The sequence below is a fragment of the Myiozetetes cayanensis genome, unplaced genomic scaffold, assembly GCF_022539395.1.
Source record: "Myiozetetes cayanensis isolate MyiCay16 unplaced genomic scaffold, myiCay2020 scf24, whole genome shotgun sequence".
NCBI classification, from domain to species: domain Eukaryota; kingdom Metazoa; phylum Chordata; class Aves; order Passeriformes; family Tyrannidae; genus Myiozetetes; species Myiozetetes cayanensis.
This window is the reverse complement of record NW_026087456.1, coordinates 10,588,298-10,613,155: the sequence shown is the minus strand read 5'-3', so window position 1 is coordinate 10,613,155 and position 24,858 is coordinate 10,588,298. Positions and strand designations below refer to the sequence as shown.

General features: G+C 47.9%; 1 protein-coding gene across 4 annotated transcripts in view; it reads right to left on the bottom strand.

Annotated features, from left to right (window-relative positions):
* The window catches only part of SLC4A4 (solute carrier family 4 member 4), a 139,993-nt gene that overhangs the window by 65,759 nt on the left and 49,376 nt on the right, over positions 1–24,858 (bottom strand). For all 4 annotated transcript variants that reach the window (XM_050320454.1, XM_050320457.1, XM_050320455.1 and 1 more), the window contains one exon: positions 14,331–14,510. In XM_050320454.1, the coding sequence (XP_050176411.1) occupies positions 14,331–14,510 (180 nt within the window). The remainder of the gene's footprint in view (positions 1–14,330; positions 14,511–24,858) is intronic.

Sequence of the window (24,858 nt, the reverse complement as noted above, 5' to 3'; positions counted from 1 at the left end):
GCAGGCTTAGACAGCTGCCACTTCCACAGCTCTCCTCTTGCACCCTCTTTTCTGGATGAAACCTCAGACGAAATCCTCATTTCCAAAGTGTGCTAAGGCCAAAAAGATCAACTTCCCAAGTCTCCAAATTTCAAAGGAACCCCAGAGTAAATAGTGCACACCTCTCTGTTTTAAGAAAATGGGTGAAAAGAAGTAAAACCACCATTTCTGGTCCGTCTCAGCCTCACAATCCCAAAGCTGTTGTAAAATAATCATTCCCAAGAGTCTGAAAAAAAAAAAGAGCCACTATCAGTGTGTATCACTGGAAATACCCCACTGCATTCCTGCGATCCAAAACCACACAACCCCTCTTCCAGCCACAAACCTGCCCTGTAGCTCCTTAAAACTGCATATTAATATTATTTCACCTTCTGATGGTTCTCTCTATCTTCAAAGGCTTCCAAAGCAGCCACATTCCCTTTTGACAACAGGAATTAACAGGTTCTTCCCCAAAGCATCACACCTTCCCTTTCTCTACCCTGCTCGCACCTGTCCCAAATTCCTCGGCAAAAATGGCAACAAACATGGGAACTTTGATCAGTAGGGGTTTTTAGGCATTAAACATGTGCAATAACCACTGTGAAGGGATGAAGCAAATGCCCCGGCACTCTTCCCTTTTTAGAAAAGCACATAATTATGTTAACAAACAACAAAAGTATGAGATTAGTCACAGCACTGCAGCGAAAAGAGTCAAGTCACCAACCTTGGATTAGCTGGAGCTGTAATGAAGGAGTGCTAAATATTCTCACAACCCCAAAATAACATTCAAATGCACTTGAGGGTTATCTAGGGTCCTCCAAAGCCATAAGCCATGGAGAGAGAATTTAGTTGCCTAAAGGGGGGTCTGCAGGTTTAGGAAATCCAAGGAATGGATCCACCAGAAATTTTTTTTACTGCAAACAATCTATCTCCTCTTCTCCAGAAGAGCAAAGAAAAGCCCCTCACATTGTTCACAGGTATTATATCCACATTTTTGGAAAACAAAGGGGAAGAAAACACATCCCCAGCCTCCCAAACGCTGCCAAGTTTCAGTTACAAGCCTACAGCTCCAACTGTTGTGAAATATGGGATGTCCTGAAAGCCAACCCTCTCCACGGCTGGTACCAGCTGCGAGCTGTGACAGCACACAAGTCATCCACAGGATTTGGCTTCTCCATCAGGAATCCAGGAGGAATATGGTTTGCTAAAACCTGTTTTGCTCCAGTGATGGGGGAAGGACATTAGGTAGAAGCTGGGGAACAGGACCTTCATCCACAAACCCTGCCCAGCTGCTGACTTTTCCAGCTTTTTAATACTGAACCCTCCAATATTAAAGAAGCACTGTAAGCACAGAAAACACTGTATTCCTCAGGCACAGGTTTAGGACAAAAATCCACATGTGTTACCATTCTCACATAGAAAAAACAGGGTATCTTGAGACTGGAAATGCAACCTGAATGCAAAGGAAATGTTTGCTGGAGCAGGATGGACACAGCTGTCCAAGGCAGCTCCAGCCAGAGGGGTGAGCAGGGTGCTGTGACCACCACCACCAGCTCTTGCCAGACATTTTCCATGTAGGATAAGAGTCAGCACCCGACCTCCCACAACAGGTGGGAAGAAGCCTGGCTCACTTGTGACTCAAGGGGAAGGTCAGCAACTGCATCACCGCTTCCAAGGGGAACTCCAAGGGGAGCTGCTCATTTCCCTAACTCTGCCTTGAGAAAGATTCTAACCCACGGGAGGGATCCTTTTTTACAAACCCTTTTTCACAACAACAGGGAGAAACTACGAAAACATCTCACAATCCATTGAATGACAGCTGAGTCAAAATAATTGGGAAAATAAGAATACTCCTCCTAAGCACTGCTGGGGGAAAAAAGCCCTTTCACATTACTGCACTTCCAAGGAAAAGCAGGACAAGCTGTGTGGAGCCTGTGGCAGCTTTTCCGTGAAGACAGCCCTGCTCATCCTCCCGGGATCAATACCCAGTAAGCCCCGATGAGGGGGGAAGGCTCCCAGCAGAGCCACACTTCGGGAAAGCTGCACAACTCCCAGGCCAGCCGGGGCGGTGGGCAGTGATCTGCCAAGTCCAACTCTGGTCCTATCTGTGCTCTGTTTCTCCCACTTGTGACCAAGGGAATTCTTTGGTTCCAAAAGCCTGTGGTCCTTAGAAAGTGAGCTAAGTAAAGGGTAAAGGACAGGGAGAATCGATACCAAGAATAGTCCTGCCAGCGTGGCACGGCAGCACAACACGCTCCCTGCAATCTCGCCTGCTCCCAGGTTTCCCCACGTAGCCAGAGCAGCTCCAGCCCGGGTAACTATTTATATCAGCGATCCACCCGGCACTTCAGCAGATGCTCAGCTTTAAATATGGCTTTAAATCTTCTTGAAAGCAGCCAGGCTAAATATATGCCCTGGGTTAAATTTGTTCCTGGTGCTGCCCTGGATCAGGGCTCTCGTTCTGCCCGCCCTGCTCCTATAGGTGCTGGCACAAGCTGTCCTGGCAGTCTGTCCTTGTCCCACCGTGGTCCCTCCCATCACTACAGCAAAGCAGGACCAAACCCTCAGAGGAGGTGATGCTGGAACGTCCCAACAATCAAAAATTGCTCGCAGGCAACCCCACTGTGGTTTTGTCTGTAGTTGGAAGCTTCTTATTTACAGCCAAAGCCCTAAAGGAACCCACAATACAAAGAGCAATCTCATTCCAAAGGCAAACAATTCATTACAAAATACTGCCTGTTTTGCATATACACACAAATGTATTTTAAGTAGACAAGGTAAAGGATTTAAAAATCTTCCCTCTTCACCACTGACATAGCTGGAATAAAAACCATACTGAGCTCAGCAGAAAGCCCCCAGCACCGTTAATCCGGGGCAGGTCCCAAGGCACGCTGCCCATCCCATGACCTTTAGCAGTTCCCTGATCCCCCCTCCCCTTCGTGATGACATGCATCACCGGGAGCTGCAAGATGCTGCAAAACCCTCGGGCCAGGCCAAAGGAAAGTCTAAATGACTCTGGGATTACTGTAAATTAGGAGTTTAGAGTGTGGGCTTGCTATCTGAACTCTACAGCTGACAAAATTTAACTGGGAAAAACCCCACATGAATAATGTAAAGCAGCATATTGCGTTCTCCCAGAGCTGTTTCTTTTGCCTCCAACCAGCAAACAGGATTCTACAGGCCATGACAGTCGTTTATCTGAACAAGTCCATCCCCAAATAATCCCCATTTCTTGCAGCAGACATTAAACAACTGCTCTGGATGGCACTACTTTCCTGCCGCTAGGAATGTGGAGTATGTTTCAAGCCCGGCTTTAATGCAAAGCCTAGACTAATCCCCCTGGAGAGCTTTAGCTGGCATTTGCCAAAGGAGCAATTGTTGCCACTAAATACGTTTATACTGTTTGATGGTGAGCGGTTTCCTTCTGCAGCGTGAGCTCCCATTCCCACGATGAAATAAATGCACGCTGGAATGAAATCACTTGCCTGCATTTCTTCTTTTTCTACAGACTCATCCTTCTGAAGTTTCCCATCCTGAGCAATTTACCTCGCAACAGGCTGGGACAAGAAAACCATGATACACAAAGTAGGCAGAAAAGTCCCACACAGATAAAGGGAAACCCAAATAAGAGCAAGGCCAACAAAGCAGGGTCAGGCATGTTCTCTAGGAATACCCAAAGCACAAGGCAGAGCCCGTGTCCGGCTGAGTCAGCACTCTGCTGGGCAGCAAGGAACAGGCAGCACCTTTTCCTCAGTGTCTGGAGCCTGACAGGTTTGTGAGATGCCCCAAAAGGCTTTGAGAGGCCCAAGGACCAAACACCACACACTGAAATCTTCCCACATCCATGACACTCTTTGCTGGCCTCAAAGCTTCCATTGCCTCTGTGGACTTGAAACCACGCAGTTCTGGGCGACTTCTGTCAGCGCATCATCTCGTCAGGAACCGATCCGTGCTACCCACCTAACTGCCCCCAGATAGCTCCCAAAACTATGTGGAGCCATCACCTGCCATCCCCCCAGTTTGTTCTTTTCACACAGCCTGTTCCAAGGCACCACAGAGTGTCTGACTGTGGGATACAACAGCTCGCACAGGGCACAGTCACCACCCTCTTACTGGGACAGAGCTCTCAGGCAGGGAATTCACAGGGGCTCATCTCCCTTGCGGAGAGAGACTCACTCACCTAGCCCACAGCCCATGAAATACCTTCATTTAGCTTCTCCCAGCCTGTGTGACACCCATCTCTGCCCAGATTTGGTGCCAGACACTTGCTAAGTGCCGTGACATCTAAATCTTGTGGTTTCAGAACAGCTCTTCTGCCCTCTCTGCACCAAGCACACCACATTTCACTGCCTCCAGCCAGCTCTTCCCGACTGCTCTTCAGTGAGGGTCCTTCTTTTTTCCTGACTGATGACTCACATCATAAGAGCTACTTATCTGCTTGAAAGACACCCCCACCCGTACCCCAAAGCCACAGTGCCATCAGTGCTCTGCAGCCAAGGGCTGCGCTGTCACCTCAGCACTGCCAACTGCTGTCCTAATTTCCTGATCCATTAGCAGTACCATTCACCCCCCCACCCTCAGACTTCCCAGCTCCCACAGGGCCAGGCACTCCGAGCAGACTCCTACAGTGATGGGTGGCTCTCTGGTGGATCACAGTGGAGCTGGGTTACCAGGGAGAGCCTGAAGGCCAAACCTGGTCAGTCCTCAGCATTATGGAACTGCCCTTGGAGCAGGAATACAACAGAGGGCAACTGCTGGAGGTCTCCACAGAGCAGGATACTCAGAGCACCTCTCCTCTCATGCCCAGCTGTGCAATTCACAGGGTGTTCTACACCCACAGCTCAGGGCCCAACCAAACAGCCCCGTTCCATCGGATGAACTCAGTTCCCACGGCTATATTTAAATATCTAGGTCTCCAGTTGGAAGCAACACTTGAACACATCCCAATACCACATTCAGGCTGGGACTAGTCCATTCCTAGGTTTCCTTATGAAGAGCAGGAAAGGCTCTGCTGATTTATGCATACTTCTATTTCCATTGAACTGCTGAGGTCTACAGTGCCCTTCCAGGGAATATCCAAGCCTTAAGGAAAAGGCACCAAAAGGGCCCTGCCTTTTTAGAGACATAAATCTGGCTGGGCAAATTCAAACACATCTATCTAGAACCACTTACATTTTGGTTAACATCTGCTTTCCTCTCCAGCTTGCAGATGACCAAGCTCTTCCCTACACATAATTTCGATGTACTTAATATCATTATTTTAAAGTTCACCCAGTGGGTAAGAAATCAGCAAATAAATCCAAGCAAAGACTCTCCCCTGCTTGAACAGATGTCAGATCAGGATTCAAAGCTGAGCAGAACAGCCCACAGCTCTCAAGGATTTCTTTTCAGGTATCACACAGATTTATTCTACCAAATATACCATTTTTCTGAGAAATGGCTGACGTTGAAAAAGTGGAAAGGAAATAATTTTCAATGATCAATGTCCCAGAGCTGAGGCCTTCTCTGCCCTATCTTGTTTATTTCTTCAGGTTTATGACAAGGAAATCTCAATTTCCATTTCCTTTGGTGCCAGCTCTTTGGCTGCCATTCCTTCAGGTCACAGCTAAAAGAGCCAATTTTGGCTTATCACAAAGTCAGAGAGATAAAAGGCAGAAGAGATGGTAGAAGAGATAAAAGAAAGGCAGTTCTTGCCTCTTGTTAACTTGTTGTTTCTTCAATGCATGAACACATTCACGACACAGCATCTGCTCCAAACTTCAAAGCAAGATCACCATTCCCAAAATAACCCCAGCCAGAAGAGAAACACTGGAGTGGGTCCTTGGACATGACCCACAGCTGCAGAAGACTAAGCCTGAACACAGGCCTTGCCTAAGAGCTATTTGTAAGGGCATACTGAGGCTTGGTTTTCATGAACTATGACAGATACGTATTTATTTCAGGGTTCCCGGTTACACAAAGCCCACACTAAAGCAATGTCCACAGGGATGCAGAGAGAGTATGGAATTGACCAATTTCTCTTTATTTTAACACTCCCATTTGGTCATTCCAGACTGTTGGCACTCAAGTAAAGCAGGTTTTTGGCCTCAAGATCTCTGGTTCACCCTCAACATGTTTCTTAATCATCTAATTCCCTAACAGCTTCCCTGTGCAATCAAAATTATCTGCATTATCGTTGTGCCAGCTCGATCTGGAGGAGAAGACGAATGTGGGGTGCCAAGTGAAAAAGGGAGAGGCCCAGGAAGGCCTGGTATTAGGGCGTTCTGCAGACATCCCTACACTGCTCTCCACGACTCTGCTAAAACGCCAGTTGATCCCACTCATTAGATCAGCAGCATCTGCTGCCATCCCAGAGCCACCATCTGTGCACTCATTTCCCAAACCCACAATCCCAACTGGAGGAGGTTAGTAGGTCATGGGCATAATGCTCTGCCCCTCCTGGCATGAGAGGAGAGTCAGCTCCAAGCCCTGGGAAGCACCGAGAGCCCCTCTGCCACCCATCCCAACACTCTCCCGCCCCTCCCAAAAGTGGCCAAGTGCAAATGCCAGAAGTGACAGGCAAACCTAGCCCAGCTTTTCTGATGGGCAGCAGATTTTAGAGTGTGGAATTAAAAATAGGACAGGAGCCTCAAGAACAACCAGACCAAGGATAACCATTTGAAAGGAGGAGTTCAGTGAGATTCACAAAAGCCAACTGAAAACACAAAGTAGGGCTCAGAGGAGAAAATCCAGGTGTTGGATATACTGAGACTAGATAATAAACTCTTGTTTGCACGTACATAGGAATGCAGGGCTTTGGGATGGTTCGTTCCCACACTGTCCAACAGATTTGCATGGAGTTTAATCCAAAAAGGGCAGCTTTGCAGTGCCAAACATCACCTCCCCGAGTCAGCTAGAAAAACAGCTCTGGCTTCAAATCAAAATGCTTCTAAACGACATTTTCCCCCCGCCCACATGGTAAATTCCTTAGACTTTTCTGTCCCTTAGCAGTTTCACGTGAACACAGGGAACAGAATTAAGCAAAGAATTAAGGTGGCTTAGGTAATTATAGCAGCACATGCTATCAGTTCAAGACAGAAGATTAGCACAGTGAGCTCCCAGTTAAAGGGTCTTCCCCATACTGGCAAAGGAACCGGTCTCTTTTTTGCTCTATCGTGAACAGCCTACCATGTCAAAGTGGCACACAAAAACTTCCCAGGGGTGCTTTTGCTGGTACTTAAACACTGAAGAAGTTTCAAGCTAAAGTTGAAGAACTGCTTGCAATCCACCAAAGTAGGCAGTTACACACCCCGTGGCTTTAAACTCAGCATAAAGGTTATACTGAATTATTTTCTTCCACAATTACATGACTAATTGTGTTGCCTTGGGCCAGGGGAGATTTCTAAGAAAATAGCCTGCTCAAGAAAAAAGCAGCAAAGACCATTCTTAAACAAGAAAGGCTTAGTGGTAGAGCTGCAAGCAAAGATGCAGTTAACCAAGGCAGAAGTCACCTGGAAATGAAAATGCTCAGTGTCACTCACACCTTTCCCAAAATCACGGGATTTTGAGACTGATCATCTGTGCAGGTTATTTTTCTGTTCTGCCCAGACCCCATTTATCAAATAATTCTTGTTATTTTATCTCAAACTTTGCCACCACTAATTCAGTATTAATCAACAGCATTTTGACCACCCCCTCCCAAGAGGAAGTTACAGCCATAGAAGAATCTTAACTTTCACTCAACCAAAAACTATTTGTATCAGTTCCTCAAAGTGACGAGAAAACTGAGAGGTGTGGCCCGAGGGTGACAGCATTTGGGTGTCAGAGCCAAAAGGGCAGCAAGAAGTGTTTGTACTTCTTACTCAAATTAAATTTTTTACTTCAGGGTCATGGATTTTGATCACTTCACATAAACAACCAAAGTGAAATTGCTCAACAGCCCTGCTGTCTATATTGGTGTTACTGCCATGGCAACTGCTGTGGTTGGTTTTTCAGGATGAAAACAGTGGAGGCAGGTTTTAAAAGCTCCCTGAAGAGCTGACAGTGTGCCTTTAAATGCACTGCCCCAGGAATAATCCTCACCAAAAGCCCATTATCATTTCTCAATGGGTTCATTCCCCCTTCCTCCTGCAGTGGCTGCTCCTGCCAGACACATCCAGCCATCTCTGAACACAGAATTCAGATCTGAACAATTTCATTCTGCACAGGTGGAAAATTCCCTCCTGTATATTCACAACATCCAGGCCCAGGTGTTTGTGACAGCTTCACAGCATGCCCTTCAGCACCAGTCTGACAGCATCACAACCCAAGGAACACCGAAATCCTAGAAACACCAGGCACTTTCTGAACCCTACAGGAGCACCAGCCAGCCCTCCTGAAGCACCCACAGCCCCGCTGCAGCTGAAGGAGACTGACATGAACCCCAAGTGACACGACCGCTGCTGGAAACACAACACACAAGGAATGGATCAGGCTGCAGTATGGAATTTCAGCCCACACTACTGATTTCTCTTGAGGAACTACACACAGAGGCAAAGATAGGGCTGGGTTGGTTTGTGTGGCTGAACAGTCCTTTCCTAAAAGGACGCTTTGGTGGCACTTCAGAGGCTGGGGAACAACCAGAGCGGAGCAGAGAGAGTGGGAAGCACTGCTGAATTAGGGTGAGATTTATTTTCACTCGCATGAGGTCCCTGACATAGTTGTCCCTTTGAAGACTTTCAACACCAGCTCCTGGGACTTGCCAGAGGGCAGCTGGTGGCAGGGAGAAGGGCAGATGCCACATGCAACCTCTGAGCATGTCCCTGTGTTTCCTACAGGTACTCCAGCCATGCCCATATTTTATCAGTCAGTTCTAACATGCACTTAACTTATCCAGGACAACTGCTTCCTTCCTCCAACCCTCACTCTCAAAAACAACTTGAGAAATTACCCCAAAGGGAAAAAATCCCAACTCTCACACTTTTCAGGGCAGGAAGGGGATGAATCCCCTGCTCTGGAGGCACTCCGCGTTTGCCTCAACAACCACATCATTGGCTGCTACTGCCTGTGGAACTCGCAGGACACACCTAAGGAAGGAGAAGGACTTGAGCTCTACCTTTTAGCACACCCACCCAAAATGTGGACTTTGCATGGGAATAAAAAAATCCAAACCTGAGCTCCTTTCCCAGCCGTCACAAGCAAGGAACAAAAGCTCCGTGCTGTACACCCTGCATTTACTTAAAGAAGGTACAAGTTTGGTCCAAGAGAAGTGCAAATGGTTTTAAACAATCCCAAGAAATCACAACAAGCACATGCACAAGTCAAGGTGAAAAAGAAAAAAAACAACCAGGAGTTCAGGCAAGGAGTGTTGCAAAGACAGCAACTTTTTTAATTAGCTGTCTGAGTAAAGCCCTGCACTCTTGCCAAGAAGAAAAGGAAAGTCTTTGCCTGGGGCGACAGGTCACATCTAGGCTCAACCTCATAACACCACATGCCTTCACCCCACCCAAGGGCCTCACTGGGAGCTGTGGGGCTTTGCAGTGAGGCACAGGGACGAGAGAAATGCCATGCAGACCCTCTCTTGAAAGGAGAGCTGGAGCAAATAACCGTGTAAGGAAGCCAGCTTTACTGCTGCTGAAGGACCTCTCCCCTACGGTGCCTCTTCCCTGCCACTCCCACATCTCACGCAGTCCTTCTAACTGCCATCAACAGCACCTTCATGGCTTCACACTGACACAGGGCAGGGTTACATCTGATATTAGGAAGAAATCCTTCCCTGTGAGGGTGGGGAGGCCCTGGCACAGGTTGCCCAGAGAAGCTGTGGCTGTCCCATTCCTGGCAGTGTCCAGGACCAGGTTGGATGGTGCTTGGAGCAACCTGGGCTAGTGGAAGGTGTCCCTGCCCCTGGCAGGGGATTGGAATGAGGTGATCTTGAAGGTCCCTTCCAACCAGGTCCCTGCCCACCTAAGCAGGGCCGGGCCACATCCCAGGCTGACATCCAGACCCAGCACTAGCTGTTTCTCCTGGCATTACACAACCCTTCCCTGGCAGGGTGGGAGCTGATGGAGCGCTGTGTCCGCAGGCAGGGCTCACCTCCTCACCTGCACCCTTCCCACAGCCTGCCTGCCCCGAGCACCTTCCCATGCCCTTTCCCATGGACACAGCCAGCTGCACCCCGACAGCCTCTCCGACAGGCTCCTAGCTATGCACATTTGCAAACGAAGCAGTAATTAGTTCTGTGTTAAATTAATTTACTTCTGCAACTGCACTATGTGGGACCTAAACGTGCTCCCTGCAGCACTGCAAGGACAGAAGAAGGTCTGCTTCAGCTGACCCCACCACCCAGGACCAAACCACGAGCCCGCCGTCTGGTTCTTGGAAGACCAAAACACCAAAACTCCTGCTTATTTATGGCAAAGTCTCCCTGACCACCTTCCCTATGTAAATACCAATAGAAGAAAAACTAAGCTCTTTGGCCATCCTGCCTGGTACTTCTCAACTACAGTTGTTGCTCTCACTGTGGTGAACTGAAGCTAAAAGCTTCTGGATAATCAGGAAAGAAACTGGATGGCTGAAAAACCCAGTCACACTAATAGGAAGACTCTTGGCACAGCCCTGCCTGTGCTGCATCTGCTGTGCTAAGTAGGTTCATTTATATCCATCCTGTAGCTGTCTCCTGCTATTTATAGCTGCTGCCTTAATGAACTTTCGAGGTAGACACCAAGCCTGAGCCTTCCTCAATTGATGTTTAAATATCCTTGTTCAATTAATTCGATCTTGTTATGAATGGACGGTCCCATGGCCAGGACTGGCAACTGCCACTCCTCACTGGAAATCACAGAATCACAGCTGGAAGGGACATTAAAGATCACCCAGTTCCATCCCCCTGCCATGGGCAGGGACACCTTCCCCTATCCCAGGTTGCTTCAAGCTCCATCCAAACTGGCCTTGGACACTGCCAGGGATGGGATATCCACCACTTCCTTGGGCAACCTATCAACTGGGCCGCTCCCAAATAACCTTTTCCTGCAAGGTAGGTGCTCTGAGCTGGGAAACAGTACCAGCCATTTACTTGCCTTCAGTGTAAATCTGATCCATCCAGCCCAAACCTCACCTTCACCAGGAGAGGCTCCATCCAAAAGGGCAGCACAAGCCTCAAACAGCTTCTTAATGAAATGACTCTGCTGCAAACATGCAAATATTCCTCCAAACACACATCTGAGGGATCAAGAGTGTTTTTTAATAAGACCCTCAAGAACTACTGCTGGTGGGTGGAAGAATTCTCTGAGCCCACTGAAAACCTTTACAAACCTTTGATGGAACAACATATCAACCCTCCCCTCTCTCTTTCTATATGGGTCCTCTTATCTCTCCTTTTAGGGATTCCAAAATTTAGATTCTGCAGTTATATTTATCCACCTGGTAACATTCTGACTCCTGACAAAAAACAGGTTATGCTCTCATCAGGGATGCAAGCACTGGGAGAATTCTATTCCTCGGCAGCAACAATCTGTCAGGCACACAAGTGGTTTTAACAAAGTCAGTAAAAGTGTTGCAGCCCCTGGGTTAGGGCCAGGGAGGTGAGCCAAACTGACTTGGAGGGCAACCACACAAGGAGAAGAAACCCCTTCCTAGATCAAGCAGAGATCCATTTCCTCATGGGAAAATCTCTGCACGTCTGTAGTAAAGAATGAGGAAGAGGGAAATGGACTCAGAGAAACCTCTGTCTGCCTTTCTTGTTCCTCTCTTGTCTCATCCCTTGCAAGCAGCAGCAAAGTACCCCATCCTCTTTGTGCTGAGATAAGCACTGGCCCACCCGATGAGGCAGCACCAGGCAGGATAACCACTGCTAAAAAGTGTTTCCTCCTTGCTGGCCCTAAGTGGAAACCAGGGCCAGGATGGTTAAAGGAAGGTGCTGGGATGTTTCACCTTGGGAGAGGGATTTGTCATCGTCTGCAGTGTCAGCAGTCCTGCCTGAGAACCAGGGTGTGAACACTGAAGTTCTGTGAGCGCAGAGACAGCCCCTGCAGGCCTGGAATGTCCTGAAAGGGTTCTGTGGAGGGAACATCGCCTTCCCGCCTCCTCCTCAGTCTGTCACAGCACCCCTGTCTGGATTTGTGAAGGAGGCATCTTTCCCAAGCAAGAATTTCCTTAGGATAAAACAGATCTGTACACGTTCGATCTCCAGACGGGAGAGCTGAAGGTTGTCTATAAACTACTGAAGTTTGGCTTGTTTGACTGAACTGGCCACAGATTAAAAAAAAAATGACTGATGTTTCCAGACTGAACTGATTCCCAAGTACAGAAGCGCAGCATGACCAGTTTGGAACCGGGACAAAACTTTTCTAGGGAAGGTTTGCATTTCTGGACCTGTTTACCCTCTTCCCAGTATCCACAGACATGTTCCATCGGGTTCAGTTGTTGTGGGATGAACAGCTTGACCTGGTGAGTCAGATCCAGATTTGGTGCAGTTTTCACCAGAGAAGCTGACAAATCATTTTCAGGTAAGATACTGTGGTCCTTAGGGACAGATCAAGAAATCCAAGTACCAACAACTACATCAACAGCGCTTTCATTCCTGTTCTGCTAAATCACACAGCCTTTACCCCATATTTCAGCTTCTGATACCCCACACTCTCTCCTGACAGCTGCCTCAGATATATGTAATATAGCTCACTCCACTTTTCTCCCAACTCAAAGTTGCTGCTCAGTATTTCCCAGATCTTCGTTTCTAATGCCCTTTGGAAATTGAATTTGAGCCACCTACCCCTCAATCAATGCCTGTTATGGGATGAAGATTAAAAACCCAGGGTTCTAACTGGGGTTTCTTGCCAGGATTGCCAGTACTGGACACACGGTAGGTGTTGACTGGAGAGAATTGGACTCTCTTGTGTGATACAGCAGGAGGATAGAGAAGAAAGGCTTCTGGCATGCAAAAAGATAGGAAACACAATTCATGTCAGCTCTGAACACAAGAGTTTCAGAAGAGAAAAAAACCTGGGGAGATGAGGCAAGCTGTAATTCAACACAGTAATCTGAACTACCTCTCTCCTTTACAGAGCTCTGAACTAACTGAGCCAGCTTGTAAAAAGATCTGGCCACCAGCAAGTCCCTGCAAGGACCTGGAAAAGTATCCGGATATGTGAGATGGGGAACAACAGAGAAAAGGTCCCAGTGATGGGGTATGAACGCTGCTATGTGGGTGGGATACCTGGAATACTGAGTGTTATTTATGTGATCATATTCCAAAAATCTGCACTGCAAAGAGGTCAGGGGGGACAAGGCGATAGGAAAATTCCCAGGTGAGGAGAGCTGGAGAGACTGCACATTTTTACAGGCAGATATAAGTGTAGATGAGAACATACTATGGCACAGAAACAATAGAGATAAATAATACCACTAACCCTTCCTCAACTGACACAGAAACAATGATGGACAAGACGAACGGCAGAACATGAAAACCTAGTGGAAGAAATGGGCTTTCAACCTTGGGCACAATTAGCCTGGGGAAGCAAATCCCCTAGGATATGATACACTCAGAAACCAAAAGGGAATTGCTACAGGCCCGGTCACCTCTACACAAAAGAACAACAGAGATGTAAATACAAAAATCAAACTCAAAATATTTGAGTTCTTGAAGACAGGTCATTATACCTTTCGGTGTAAAACCAACTCCTGGTTTCTGAGTGCTGACAAGAGAACTTCCTTGGTACAACCAGGGAAATAGGACTAGGAAGAGCAAACAGAATCTGGGACTTGCCTTCCTTTCCAGGTGCTGCTCTCTGAAAAGAGTAACAGGGCATGCAAAACAGACCCCACCTGCCTATCCAAACCCAGATATTCAACCCCTACAGAAACTCAAACATACAGCAATGCTACATTTCATTCTTCTTTTTGTCTGCACGACTTTAAACTGGTTAATTACTGATGGGAAAAAAGTTATTAGCACCACAAGTCAGTGCCACACGAAGTCAAAAACAAGGGGTGCTGGAATCCCAGAGGGGGTGCATGCCCCAGAGCCAGGGCAGAAACTGCAATAGATCTGCCCAGGCACCTACTCACTTTTTGCCTTTGCCTGCTATCTCTTTACACACAGTGTCAAATTGCTTTTAAACAGTTGGCCTGTTCCTGGCTGGCATTCACTCAGGAACCAACTCAGGTGATATAGAGGGATGAAATATCTGCTCCAGCCTCTGCCTTTTCCAAGCCACAGCAACCATTCCACAGCAACTGGCTAAGACTACTCCAACAGTGCAATGTGAGATGAGTGTTTTCACAGATCAAGTTTCCTCCTCCACGAGCAGATCCCTAGACAACAGACCACTGTAGTGAGAGACAACTGAAACAGGACTTACTGAGTGGTTTAAGGATGCTGCTGCTCGTCTCATCGGCGTTTTCTATGTCTGATTTGTCTGAGTAGTTCTCCGAGATTTTCTCCTTTTCTTTCTTTTCTTTGTGCCCAGGTCTTCTCCTGTGACGCCTCCTCCTCCTGTAGCTCTTCGGCACATGGACCCCGATGTAAATCGTGTGGTGCCCTGGGGAACACAAGCACATAAGTATTAACCAGCTCACGGCAGTTTGGGCATCACTGGTCAGCACAGTTCACACTGCCATTCACAGAATCCCACACTGGTTTGAGTGGGAAGGGACCTTAAAACCCATTCAGTCCCCTGCTCTGCCATGGGCAGGGACACCTCCCGCTATCCCAAGTTGCTCCAAGCACCACCCAACCTGGCCTTGGACACTTCCAGGGCTGGAGCAGCCACAGCTTCTCTGGGCAACCTGTGCCAGGGCCTCCCCACCCTCACAGGGAACAATTTCTTCCATACATCTAACCTAAATTTCCCCTCTTTCAGTTTGAACCCATTACTCCTTGTTCTATTCCTGTCTCACTCAAATAGGCAAGTGAACTATCCTTCTATGCTGGCTAGCGTCAATTAGTCCTGTTTTTATTGCCTTCCAATGTGAGCTTGGACCTCTGTAGCTTCCATTTGGAAAAGTATTTTTGTACCTGCATTTCTGAGAGCATACGCCAGTGCAGACTCTCGGTAATTTTTGTCCCTGTGACTCGTTTAAATATAAAACAGAAGGTCACAATACTCATTCTGTAATTTTGACTAGAGTGCTCTTCAAACACATTCTACACTGATTTTTCCATTTGTTTTACCAAATACATCAGCTGGACTTAACAACTCCATGTGCCAACTGATTGAGCTTAATTGAAGAGCTTAGGCCAACAAAATCTACATCACTTGACAGTGCAGTCTATTGTATAAGAAGTGTCAAAGTGCCATTAGGTACCTCTATACAGGTGCCCTTCTAGAGGTCCTGTATTCTAAGTCCCATTAGGGTGTTGTAACACAGCAGAGGAGGAGGGACTACTCTCAGAAGTTCCTGTCAATTCCTGAGCACTCCTCAATTTCCAAAACAAAAATGAACATTACAATAACAGAGTGAGTGCCAAATGTCACATGCTGCATGTAAACCCCAAGGATGCCTTTCCCCTTGCACTGAGACTTTCTTTTCAAACCAAAGCACTGCAGCCACATTTGCCAATTGTTGAGTTTGATAAAAATGTTTTCTTTTCAGGGCTTTCTGTGCTTCTGTCCCATCCAACCTGGCCTTGGACACTTCCAGGGATGGAAGGAACAGAAACGCGGGGCTGAGCAGGGTTCAAACTCAGAACAGTGACAGGAGAACAGTCGTGTGCGTGCTGCCTCCAGCCTGGCATGCCAGCACTGCCAACTGCGAGGAATGGCATCACACCACAGAGGGAACAGGCAGAGCCACAGAGGCATCTGCAGCAAGACCTTCGGATCGACACCTGAAGATCCGATTTAGCTCTTGCGTGCCAAAGGAAACCCAGAAAGCTCTCCCAGCAACTGGAAACATCAGCTTTAACGTGGCAGATGGCTCCTAAACACCGCACAGGGACAGCGAAGGGGAGATCTTATTGGAGCTCAAGCAGGAGCTGCAGGGTGACCCCAGACACACAGGACACTGGTAGCCCTTCCCAAGGGATCCTCACACCCAAGATTGTATCCAGGATCCTGATGCAAAAGGTTATTTGTATTAAATGACATCCTCCTTTGAATCACTTGAATTCTGTGGTCAGCTTGATAATAGAAACACATCATAGTAAGCCTGTAGTCTTAATACTTTAATATGCTGCCAACAGAACTGGACAATCTCTTTAATCTTTGGACCACGTGTGTGCAGTACAGATTTTGGTAACATGAAACTCAGTTGTATATACGCAGGCAAACATCTGCATTACTTTGCTGCTTTTCCCTCATCTGAAGGCAGAGACTTATTTAATGTTGCTTTCCGTGTCCCCCACCTCTGCCCCTGCCCCCGTCTCTTCACGGAGGCCAAGCAAGATGTTTTCCTCCTCCGTGTATTTCAAGTGTTTGGCATCTGTTTATATTGTCCCAAATGCTGAGATAAACTTCTAGGCTCCCTTCCCAAAGCGCCTGGAAGGAAACAATTGACACATACTCTCAATGCACTGGGCTCCTGAGACATTTCCGACTCACCGGGGGAGCCCAGCCTTTCCCATGAGAACCACTGGCTGCGAAAGGCAATGCCTGAGAAATGTAACGTGGCACACAGGCACCAGGCTGGGATCCTACGGCTTGGGGACGATGGGAAGCACGGAGCCAAGTGCTGAACTGCTCCTGCTAATCCAGGGCCACAGTTTGGCCTTGGACGCCCAACACGGTTCCTCCTGAGGGGCTGTTCCCATCGCCCTCCCCGCTCCCCCCAGGGAATCCATTACCCTCTGTGTGCACCTCATTAATTTTCAGAGCTGTTTTGGCTGACCAGCGTGTATTTCACAACACTTCAACCCCACCTGCAGGTCCCGGTGGCACCGGTTCTGTTCTGTGGGACAAGAGTGGGGCCGGGGCTTCCTTGGATTTATACCAGCTGCTGCTAAAACCCTTGAAGTTTGTGCCCAAGGAGAATCTTTACTGTGCACCAAGCTCACAGCAAAATCATTTCATCTGATTATTAATCAAGCAAGAAGTAGTCATCATCACAGAGATCCTCCTGGAAAAATTCAGTTGAAACCACACCTTTTGCTTTATTACAAGCTACTGAAGAACAGCAGTTCAAGATTCAGCCCCCAGATTTGGAGTCTGGGCACAGCGAACTCCCTGAGTCAGTTCTACTGGTGAAAATGCACTTGTGTGTCACCCAGTTGAAGTTCTGTGAAATGCAGTACTCCCTCCCCTTCCCTGTCTGCAGGAATATCTGCTCTTCATCATCAAGGCCAGGTTGGACAGGGTTTGGAGCAATCTGGTCTAGTCAAAGGTGTCCCTGCCCACAGCAGGGTTTTGGATTTAGGTATCTTTAAGGTCCCTTCCAACCCCAAACCATTGTGAAAGGACACTTTATTTATGATCCTCTCCATTTTTAAGCATTAACTCTTTTAAGAAAAGGGGAATGGCTTTTGCTCAGCAAAACCAAAACTTGGTCACTTGGAGAAAGGAGCCAAAAGTTACAGGATCAAAGGATAAAGTCTGCCTGCTGTGTCTAAGAAGGAATCCCTTCCACAAGGCTGGGTTGTTGAGACTCAGAGCCTGGTCAGACCAGCTCATAAAGAATCTTACACTGGCACCTGAGAAGGAAAGAAGATCAAGATCTAATATTAAAAATGCATGAAGGACTGAAAATGAGCATCAGCAGTTTTCACCCAGCCCTTGTTTCTTCTTTCAAGGCTCCTTTCCATAGAACAGGGAGAGTCACATTAAACCCGGCGAGTCCCCAACAGGCTCACGTGGTTACAGCTGACATGTCCACAGAGCTGAAACCTTCTCCACCAGCACTGGCCACTCGCACCCTCTCCCACATTGGGCACCCCCTTGTCCCCAGGCTCTCAGGGGCAGATGCTTTGGGCCACCTGCACCACGGGCTTTGCTCGGGAGGAGTCACCCGAGAGGGGCAGGGGACGCAGCCCGCCACATGCTTCGTCAGCAGAAGACGGCACAGCTTTGTGGCCGAGGTGCTGGCACATCGCCGAGCCTTCAGAGATGTGGCACTAGCCAGGACACTGCTGGGATCGCAGCCAGGCTGCTTTTCCAAGCCAGCGGTGGTGGCAGAAGGTGCTTCTCATTTTGTGTGAGAGTCGAAGGAAATTAATGACATAAAAAGCTGATGGCCCAGAGGACAAATAAATCAGAGGGATGATCCATTTTAAAAAGGGGAGATACTAAAAGTAGCGCTAAGGAAGTCCCAAACTAAGCCCTGCTTAGTTTCAAATCAGCTCAAGAAATAAGAACAAAAGGCCGTGCCGTCATGTGCCTGGTGCCCTTAGCTCTACCTGGTTTTAAAGGGAATTACAGGTGCTGGTGGCAGCAGAGGAGCGGATGCAAGATCTACATCCTGACCATCTCCACCCATTAATGCACATGGACACAGACACTGAAACTCCAAGGAACACCAAGCCATAACCAGTTCTCTAGATGGGCTGCCCAGGCACAGCCCCAGGCTCACACAGTGGTCCCCACAGGATTTTCAGAACATCCTGATATTCAGGTGACCAATATTCCACACAAGTAAAAACCCATCGATCAGGGAAACAGCAGAAGGATTCACTGATCACTTTGTGGAAATCTGAACACACCAGCTGGAGAGATATCAGATCCAAATCCCTTCTTCTATAAACAACAGTAGTAGGCAATGAACTGATTCTTCTATCATGTGGCAGTTTGCCAAGGAAAAGGGTCAGTATGAATCCATCAGGCAAGAGAAACAACCACCATAAGGTTGAGCAGGGGCTTCACAGCCTGATAAATGCCATCAGGAGAGGAGCCTGCCCTGAGAGAAAGGCAAGAGAGGGCAAAATATAAAGGAGGCTTCAGGAGAGACCACCCTGAGCTACTGTGCCATGGACAAAGGAGAGAAGAAGGGACAAGATTAAAACAACAGGGATTCTTTTCAAGTCTACCAGCTCTGACAAAAGAACCCCACATTCATGGCTAGGATTCAAGAGAGGACCCTGCATCAGCAGTGAAGATGCAGTTAATCGAGGGAGGAACTCATCCAAAGATCATTTTATATATTTGCATTAGTGCACTTCACATCCTAACATGCAGTCCTTGACTGAAATCCCTACAAGGGGCAAGGAATGAGCTGTGCAGAGGAAGACAGCATGCGAATTGGAGACTGGTTTTTCTTCTTCTTCTGTTAACATCAGACTTCTAGAACTTTAATATCTTTAAAAGGTCAGATCCATCTTCATGTAAAGAGACCTGAAAAGATTCCCATGTAACACCATCACGGTTAAGTAGAGGGGAAGCCTTCCCAGCCATCTGCCTAAAGCTTGCACTCCTCTGCTCCAGACAGCTGATGGATGACCCAGACTGGACCTGTCAGATTCCTAACAAGATCCAGAGGCCGCTCCAAGTGAAATGTGTAAAAGGGGAGCTAGCCCTGAGCAACGAGATGGCTCTAAAAGACAGAGCTCATATAAAGTCAAGTCAAGAGTAGCTAAGCAGGAAAAGAAAATGAAAACAAAATGAAAAAAGAGGTCTTCAACTGACTTCCTGAAGGTGCTACAAACTCTGCTTGTGTAGAAGGAGCAAAGTCAGTCACGAGGGTGGCAGTGAAATAAGGGGTGGGCATTGTTCAGCCAGCACAATGAACATGTGGTGGGGGTATTCTCCCTGAGCTTTATGTAAGCCCTTGCGAGACTCTTACCCACAACCCCATAAGCTGCTTTTCTTTCTCTTCTTTGGAGCTGTGAGAGGTTACAAAAGCCACCGAACCTGTCCTGCTGTGATCTGATCTAATCTGGCCTGGACTACTTGGTTTCCATGGAAAGACAGAGAAGACTTTAAAAACCCAAGGCTTTGGGGAACAGGGCATGGGAGGGGAGCTGTACTGGACTGTTAGATTTAGCTCTTTAGAAGCATAGTTCCTTTGGATTTTCTGGCATCTTTTAAAATGCTGTCCCCTTCTGAAACACTCCAAATGACCACCCAAAATAACCAATCTTGGCTGAAAATCTTGGCCTCATTTTCTGTATTTCCATCTCATTAATGACCAAGGCTGAGTAAATGAGTACCAAGCTGTCCTTGGCACTATCAGGTTCACAGATGCAGGTAGGATTTTAGACCCCCCTTAAAGAGAAGAAAGAGCTGTGGAATGATGACTAAGGCATCCAAGCACTGCCTCCATTCCCTGGGAAAAACCTCAAACCAGCCCCCTGCAAGCGAACCTTGATTCCAAGGCTGCAGCCATAATTAAACACGTGTGCCACAGAAGGAGGCCGGAGCCGGGTTTCCCGGAAGGCCAAGCTGGTGCCAGCAGGGCACCAGGAAGGAATGCAAACACAGAGGGTCCCGACGCCTCTCCAGCAGCACACGCTTCCTTCAGGAAGTGCCTCAAGTTCCCTTTGTCCCCTCTCAGCCTCTGCTTATGTTTGCCCAGTGTTGTGCAACCAGATGAGGAACATCACCTGAAGGAAAGGAAGGGAAGGAACCCCAGGAAGGCTGGGATGATGCCTGAACCAGCCTACAAGCTACAGCCCTAGCACCAGTTCCCTGGTTAAGCTCAGCACCAGCAGTTCTGCTAGGAGAAGGGAGGACACTCCTGTGTTACCCAGCCCCAGCTCAGGCAACATGACTGGATCTCCTCAACACTTTTTGGGTTACCTTTTCATTTTAAATGTCCCAGAAAAATCCGGAGTCATCAGCACATTTGGGGCTCACAACTGACGACTGAGCAAAGGCTGTATCAGCTTTTCAATCTCCATGTGAACTGTTATACTCAGTGTTACTGTACCTTAAAAAAAAGAGCTGTTGGGCAGAGGAAGGTGGGAGCAGGCAGTCAAACAAGTCTGGACTTAAATTCTGACTGAGAGAGTTGTTCCCATCCAAGGCTGAAAGGTGTCAAGTGAGATCCTCACCAAAATCAGTCTCACTACCAGGTCAGAGAGCTGATGACTGTTTCTAAATGGTTGCACTTGACCATCTCTAAAGGTCAGTCACTGCCAGAATGGTATGGAAACACCTTCCTTCACCTCGCACTGAGCATGTGTTGGCACAAAATTTATCATCACTGAAAAGAAACCACCACCTCTCCCTCACCACGGGCCCACCATGCCAGCTATTGACTCAGCTGCTCCTCTCCATTTCTCCTGCCCGCACAGCCAACTTATCACTGCCTTGTGTAAAGTCACTTTATCACCCTCTGAACTCAGCTTGTAGCTTTTCTCACCCAGCACAGAGCGGGCAGGAATCAACACCTCCTCATCCCATCCCAGCAACCCCAGAGCTAATGCTGATTCTTGGCAGCAGTGACCAGAATGGTATCCCATGCAATGACCTGCTGGACACTGCCAAAAGTAAGCAGCCTCCTGCAAAGTGCCATGGAGAATTAAAGCTGGAGAGAAAAAAAAAAAAAAAAATCTAAAAATCTGAAATCTTTCTTCCTGATGCTTCAAAGTTGGGAAGATCCAAACCACCCATCTTGTTTTCACTAGCTGTGTGGAACAGCATTAGGTCCCAACCTGAGCCTGCTATTCCCAAGTTCACAGAATTCCAGTATGGTTTGGGTTGGAAGGGACCTTTAAGATCACCTCATTCCAATCCCCTGCCAGGGGCAGGGACACCTTCCACTAGCCCAGGTTGCTCCAAGCCTCGTCCAAGCTGGTCTTGGACACTGCCAGGGATGGGGTAGCCACAGTTTCTCTGGGCAAACCTGTGCCAGGGCCTGCCCACCCTCACGGGAAGTTGTGCCAGCTGCTGTATGGAAAGAGAGCAAAAAGGCAGTGCCTGAGTCCTCTGCGTTTGGCTTTTGCAGGAGCAAAGCCTGACTCAGCCTTACCAAAGCAAAATACAGCCTCGTTTATCTCCACACATAAATTAAAGGTACCAAGGAATATTAATGAAGTACATCCCGTGATCAGATTTTACCTGATTGATTTTTTAATCACATTTATTTCAGAAGCAATTAAAAACTCTGATATGAAACAGGTCATGTGGTTATTTCTGAAAATGGAGGAGGACTGCCCGCAGTCACGGATCAAAGACTGAGAGTGGGGATGAGAGGAGAAAAAGAAATCAAGTAAGTGGGTAAATACAGCTCATTTCTCCTATTGTCTGCATGCTGCTAATAAAGGTAAAGATATTCACCGTTGTTTTTGCCCTTTTAACCTCTCTCCTCATTGATCCAACCATCAAGGACTAATCTTGGGCTTATGGCATCACACAGCTTTCTACCAGCAAAGTGCAGTGACACAACCTGGTCTAGAACAGAAAGCAAGGAGGAGGAAAGTGCTAAAATGGAACAAGTAGTTATGGAATGTTGTTACAAAATCCATGGTTTAGCCTCTCTGCAGAGTTAGCAGCACAACAGTAAATCCCACAATGATAACAGGATCCAGAGAAAGTTTCCACTAGTAGCATATTTTCCTGAATTCACTCCTACAGCAGTGGTATCTTAGAGATGCTATCGAAACCTTTACTTTGCCTATCATTTGGAGGGTGGGACAGGTGCGCTGGTCCCTGTTTCCTACACGTGGAACTGGAGTGCTCCTCGGGCTTTGCAGCAGTGGAGCTGCCAGACTTGAAACCCAGCATCCTCCACCCCACCAGGGCGGCAGCGAGCCCGGGGGAAGTTACACTTGGAGAGCCAAGAATACCTTATCTCAGAGGATAAGGTGGAGCTTTACTTTTCCCCTCTTGCAAAATCGGTTATTAAGTAATGTGTTTATGTCACACATACCAGCACTCCTCGCAGTGGCATTGCAGCAGCACCGCGTTACCTTCAAGGAAAGGAACGTGCAGTGCTCGAAATGAATGGGAAGGGTTCTCTCACATGGCTCAGGGCAGTGCCTCTTCCTCATTTCCCCCAGGAAAGCTGACTGGCACTTGCTTTCCTTCCGCACTCTGCCCCAGACCTGGGCAGACCCCTTGTCTCGCCAGGTCACGTTTCTGGGCACCTCCAGCAAAGCAGCTCCTCCTAACTAACGTGTAGGGAACCAGTCACTGAGCCCTCCTGCCGACACAGGCAGCAGGGAGGGGCTGCAGGGGAGTAATTTGCTAATGTCAACAGCTGATATCACAGCGACACATTCCAGCGTAGGACCGTGCTGAGGTGCCACCGGAGAGAGGCATTAAACCCCCCGGGAGCAGTCCCAGGGCAGTACTTCTGTCAGGTATGTACAGTTTCTGTTAACGTTACGTTTACTTGGCAATTGTCCCGCACTGAGAATGTTTCAACACCCTCCTGACCAGAAATGCCCTTTCCCCCCCCACTCCTTAAAAAGCCAAGTCCTTCCCTCGCCCCCACATCCTTACATAATCAAATCAGTGGGTGACGTGGTCCTTCAGAGTTTCTATCTCCCTCCCACAGGCATAACCCGAGGGCATCACTGACCAAGTAAGGCATGTTCCTCCCTTGTCCCAGAGAACATGGCAAGGAGGAATGCTCCAGGTGACAACTTCAAAATTCTGCCTTCACCTGTCTGGAATCACAGACTCACAAGCAGCAAAGGCAGCCTGGTTTCAAGGCATGTTATAATGCTTTGCTGAAGAGCTTTCCTGTTCTCTCCTGCAAACTCCTGCAGCCAGGGAATCCCCAAGTTCAACTGCTCTATCACTACACCACCAGCTCTCTTCTGATAAAGGTTACAACTCCCCTTTCCCTCACAGAGGGTAAAGAAAACAGTCTCTCAGCTCAAGATCAGTGAAATTAAATGAATGAAGAGCCTTCCTAAGAAATTCAATCGATATTGACAGTAAAAAAATACTTGGGAGAGGAATGGAAAGACGAGGCAAGAGAGGCAAACAATTTCAGGATATGTATGTTGCTTTCTCATGAAAGTAGGCGCTAAAAATATAACACACACCTGAAGGTAACAATTCCCCTTGATGTCACCTCCTGCTACAGAGGATGCAGCCCCTGAAAGCCTTTTAGAACAGCAAGCTGAAACCACAGCAAGTTGAAACCACAGCATGAAAGTGGGGCAGTAATGGAGGGCACTTTGGAGCTCACAGCTCCAGGCCTCCAGACAGATGCTCTCCTCCTTGAAAACACCCCACTGGCAGTGCAGGAATCTAGTAGGGACTTAAAAGCATCTGCACCAAGTGTCAGCCAAAGGTCTGTACTCTGACATTTTAGCCCTTCCACTGGATCTTAAACTGACAGAGGGCAGGGTTGGATTAGATATTACAGAAGAAATTCATTCCCTGTGAGGGTGGGGAGGCCCTGGCACAGGTTTGCCCAGAGAAGCTGTAGCTGCCCCATCCCTGGCAGTGTCCAAGGCCAGCTTGGACGGGGTTTGGAGTAACCTGGGATAGTGGAAGGTGTCGCTGCCCATGGCAGGGGGTGACAACCAGATGATCTTTAAGGTCCCTTCCGAGCCAGAGCGCTCTGAGTCTACAATTCATTCCAGGGAATTAGCTGGCTACACAGCTCCGAGGCTCTCCAGAGGCTCAGCCAAGCAGCTCCAGCTCCAGAGGCCTGTCGTGTGCAATCAGAAATACTTGTTTTGCCTCCTCTCCTCCTTCCCCCAGTGAGATGCAACTGGTCTCTTAGCCCAACTAAACCAAATGAGGATATGCACATTGGAACGTGGGATATAAACACACCACTGCTGCATTAACCACAAGTTTTTCACAGCCCCTGCAGACAGTCAAAAGGATCTTCCCACACTCCTCGTCACCAACAACCACTTGGATTATATTCCTGCAGTGTCACACGTGGGCAATACACACCACAGCAGCATGTGGCAACATTTAAGACAATAAAACATGAGAGATATTCTTCCTCTCTCCCCTCTCAAGTGGTTCTGCTGTGCCAAAGTGCCAATTATTCCAGCAGCAAAAGGCTAATACAAACCCGACCCCGCAGACAGCAAATGGCCTCATTAAA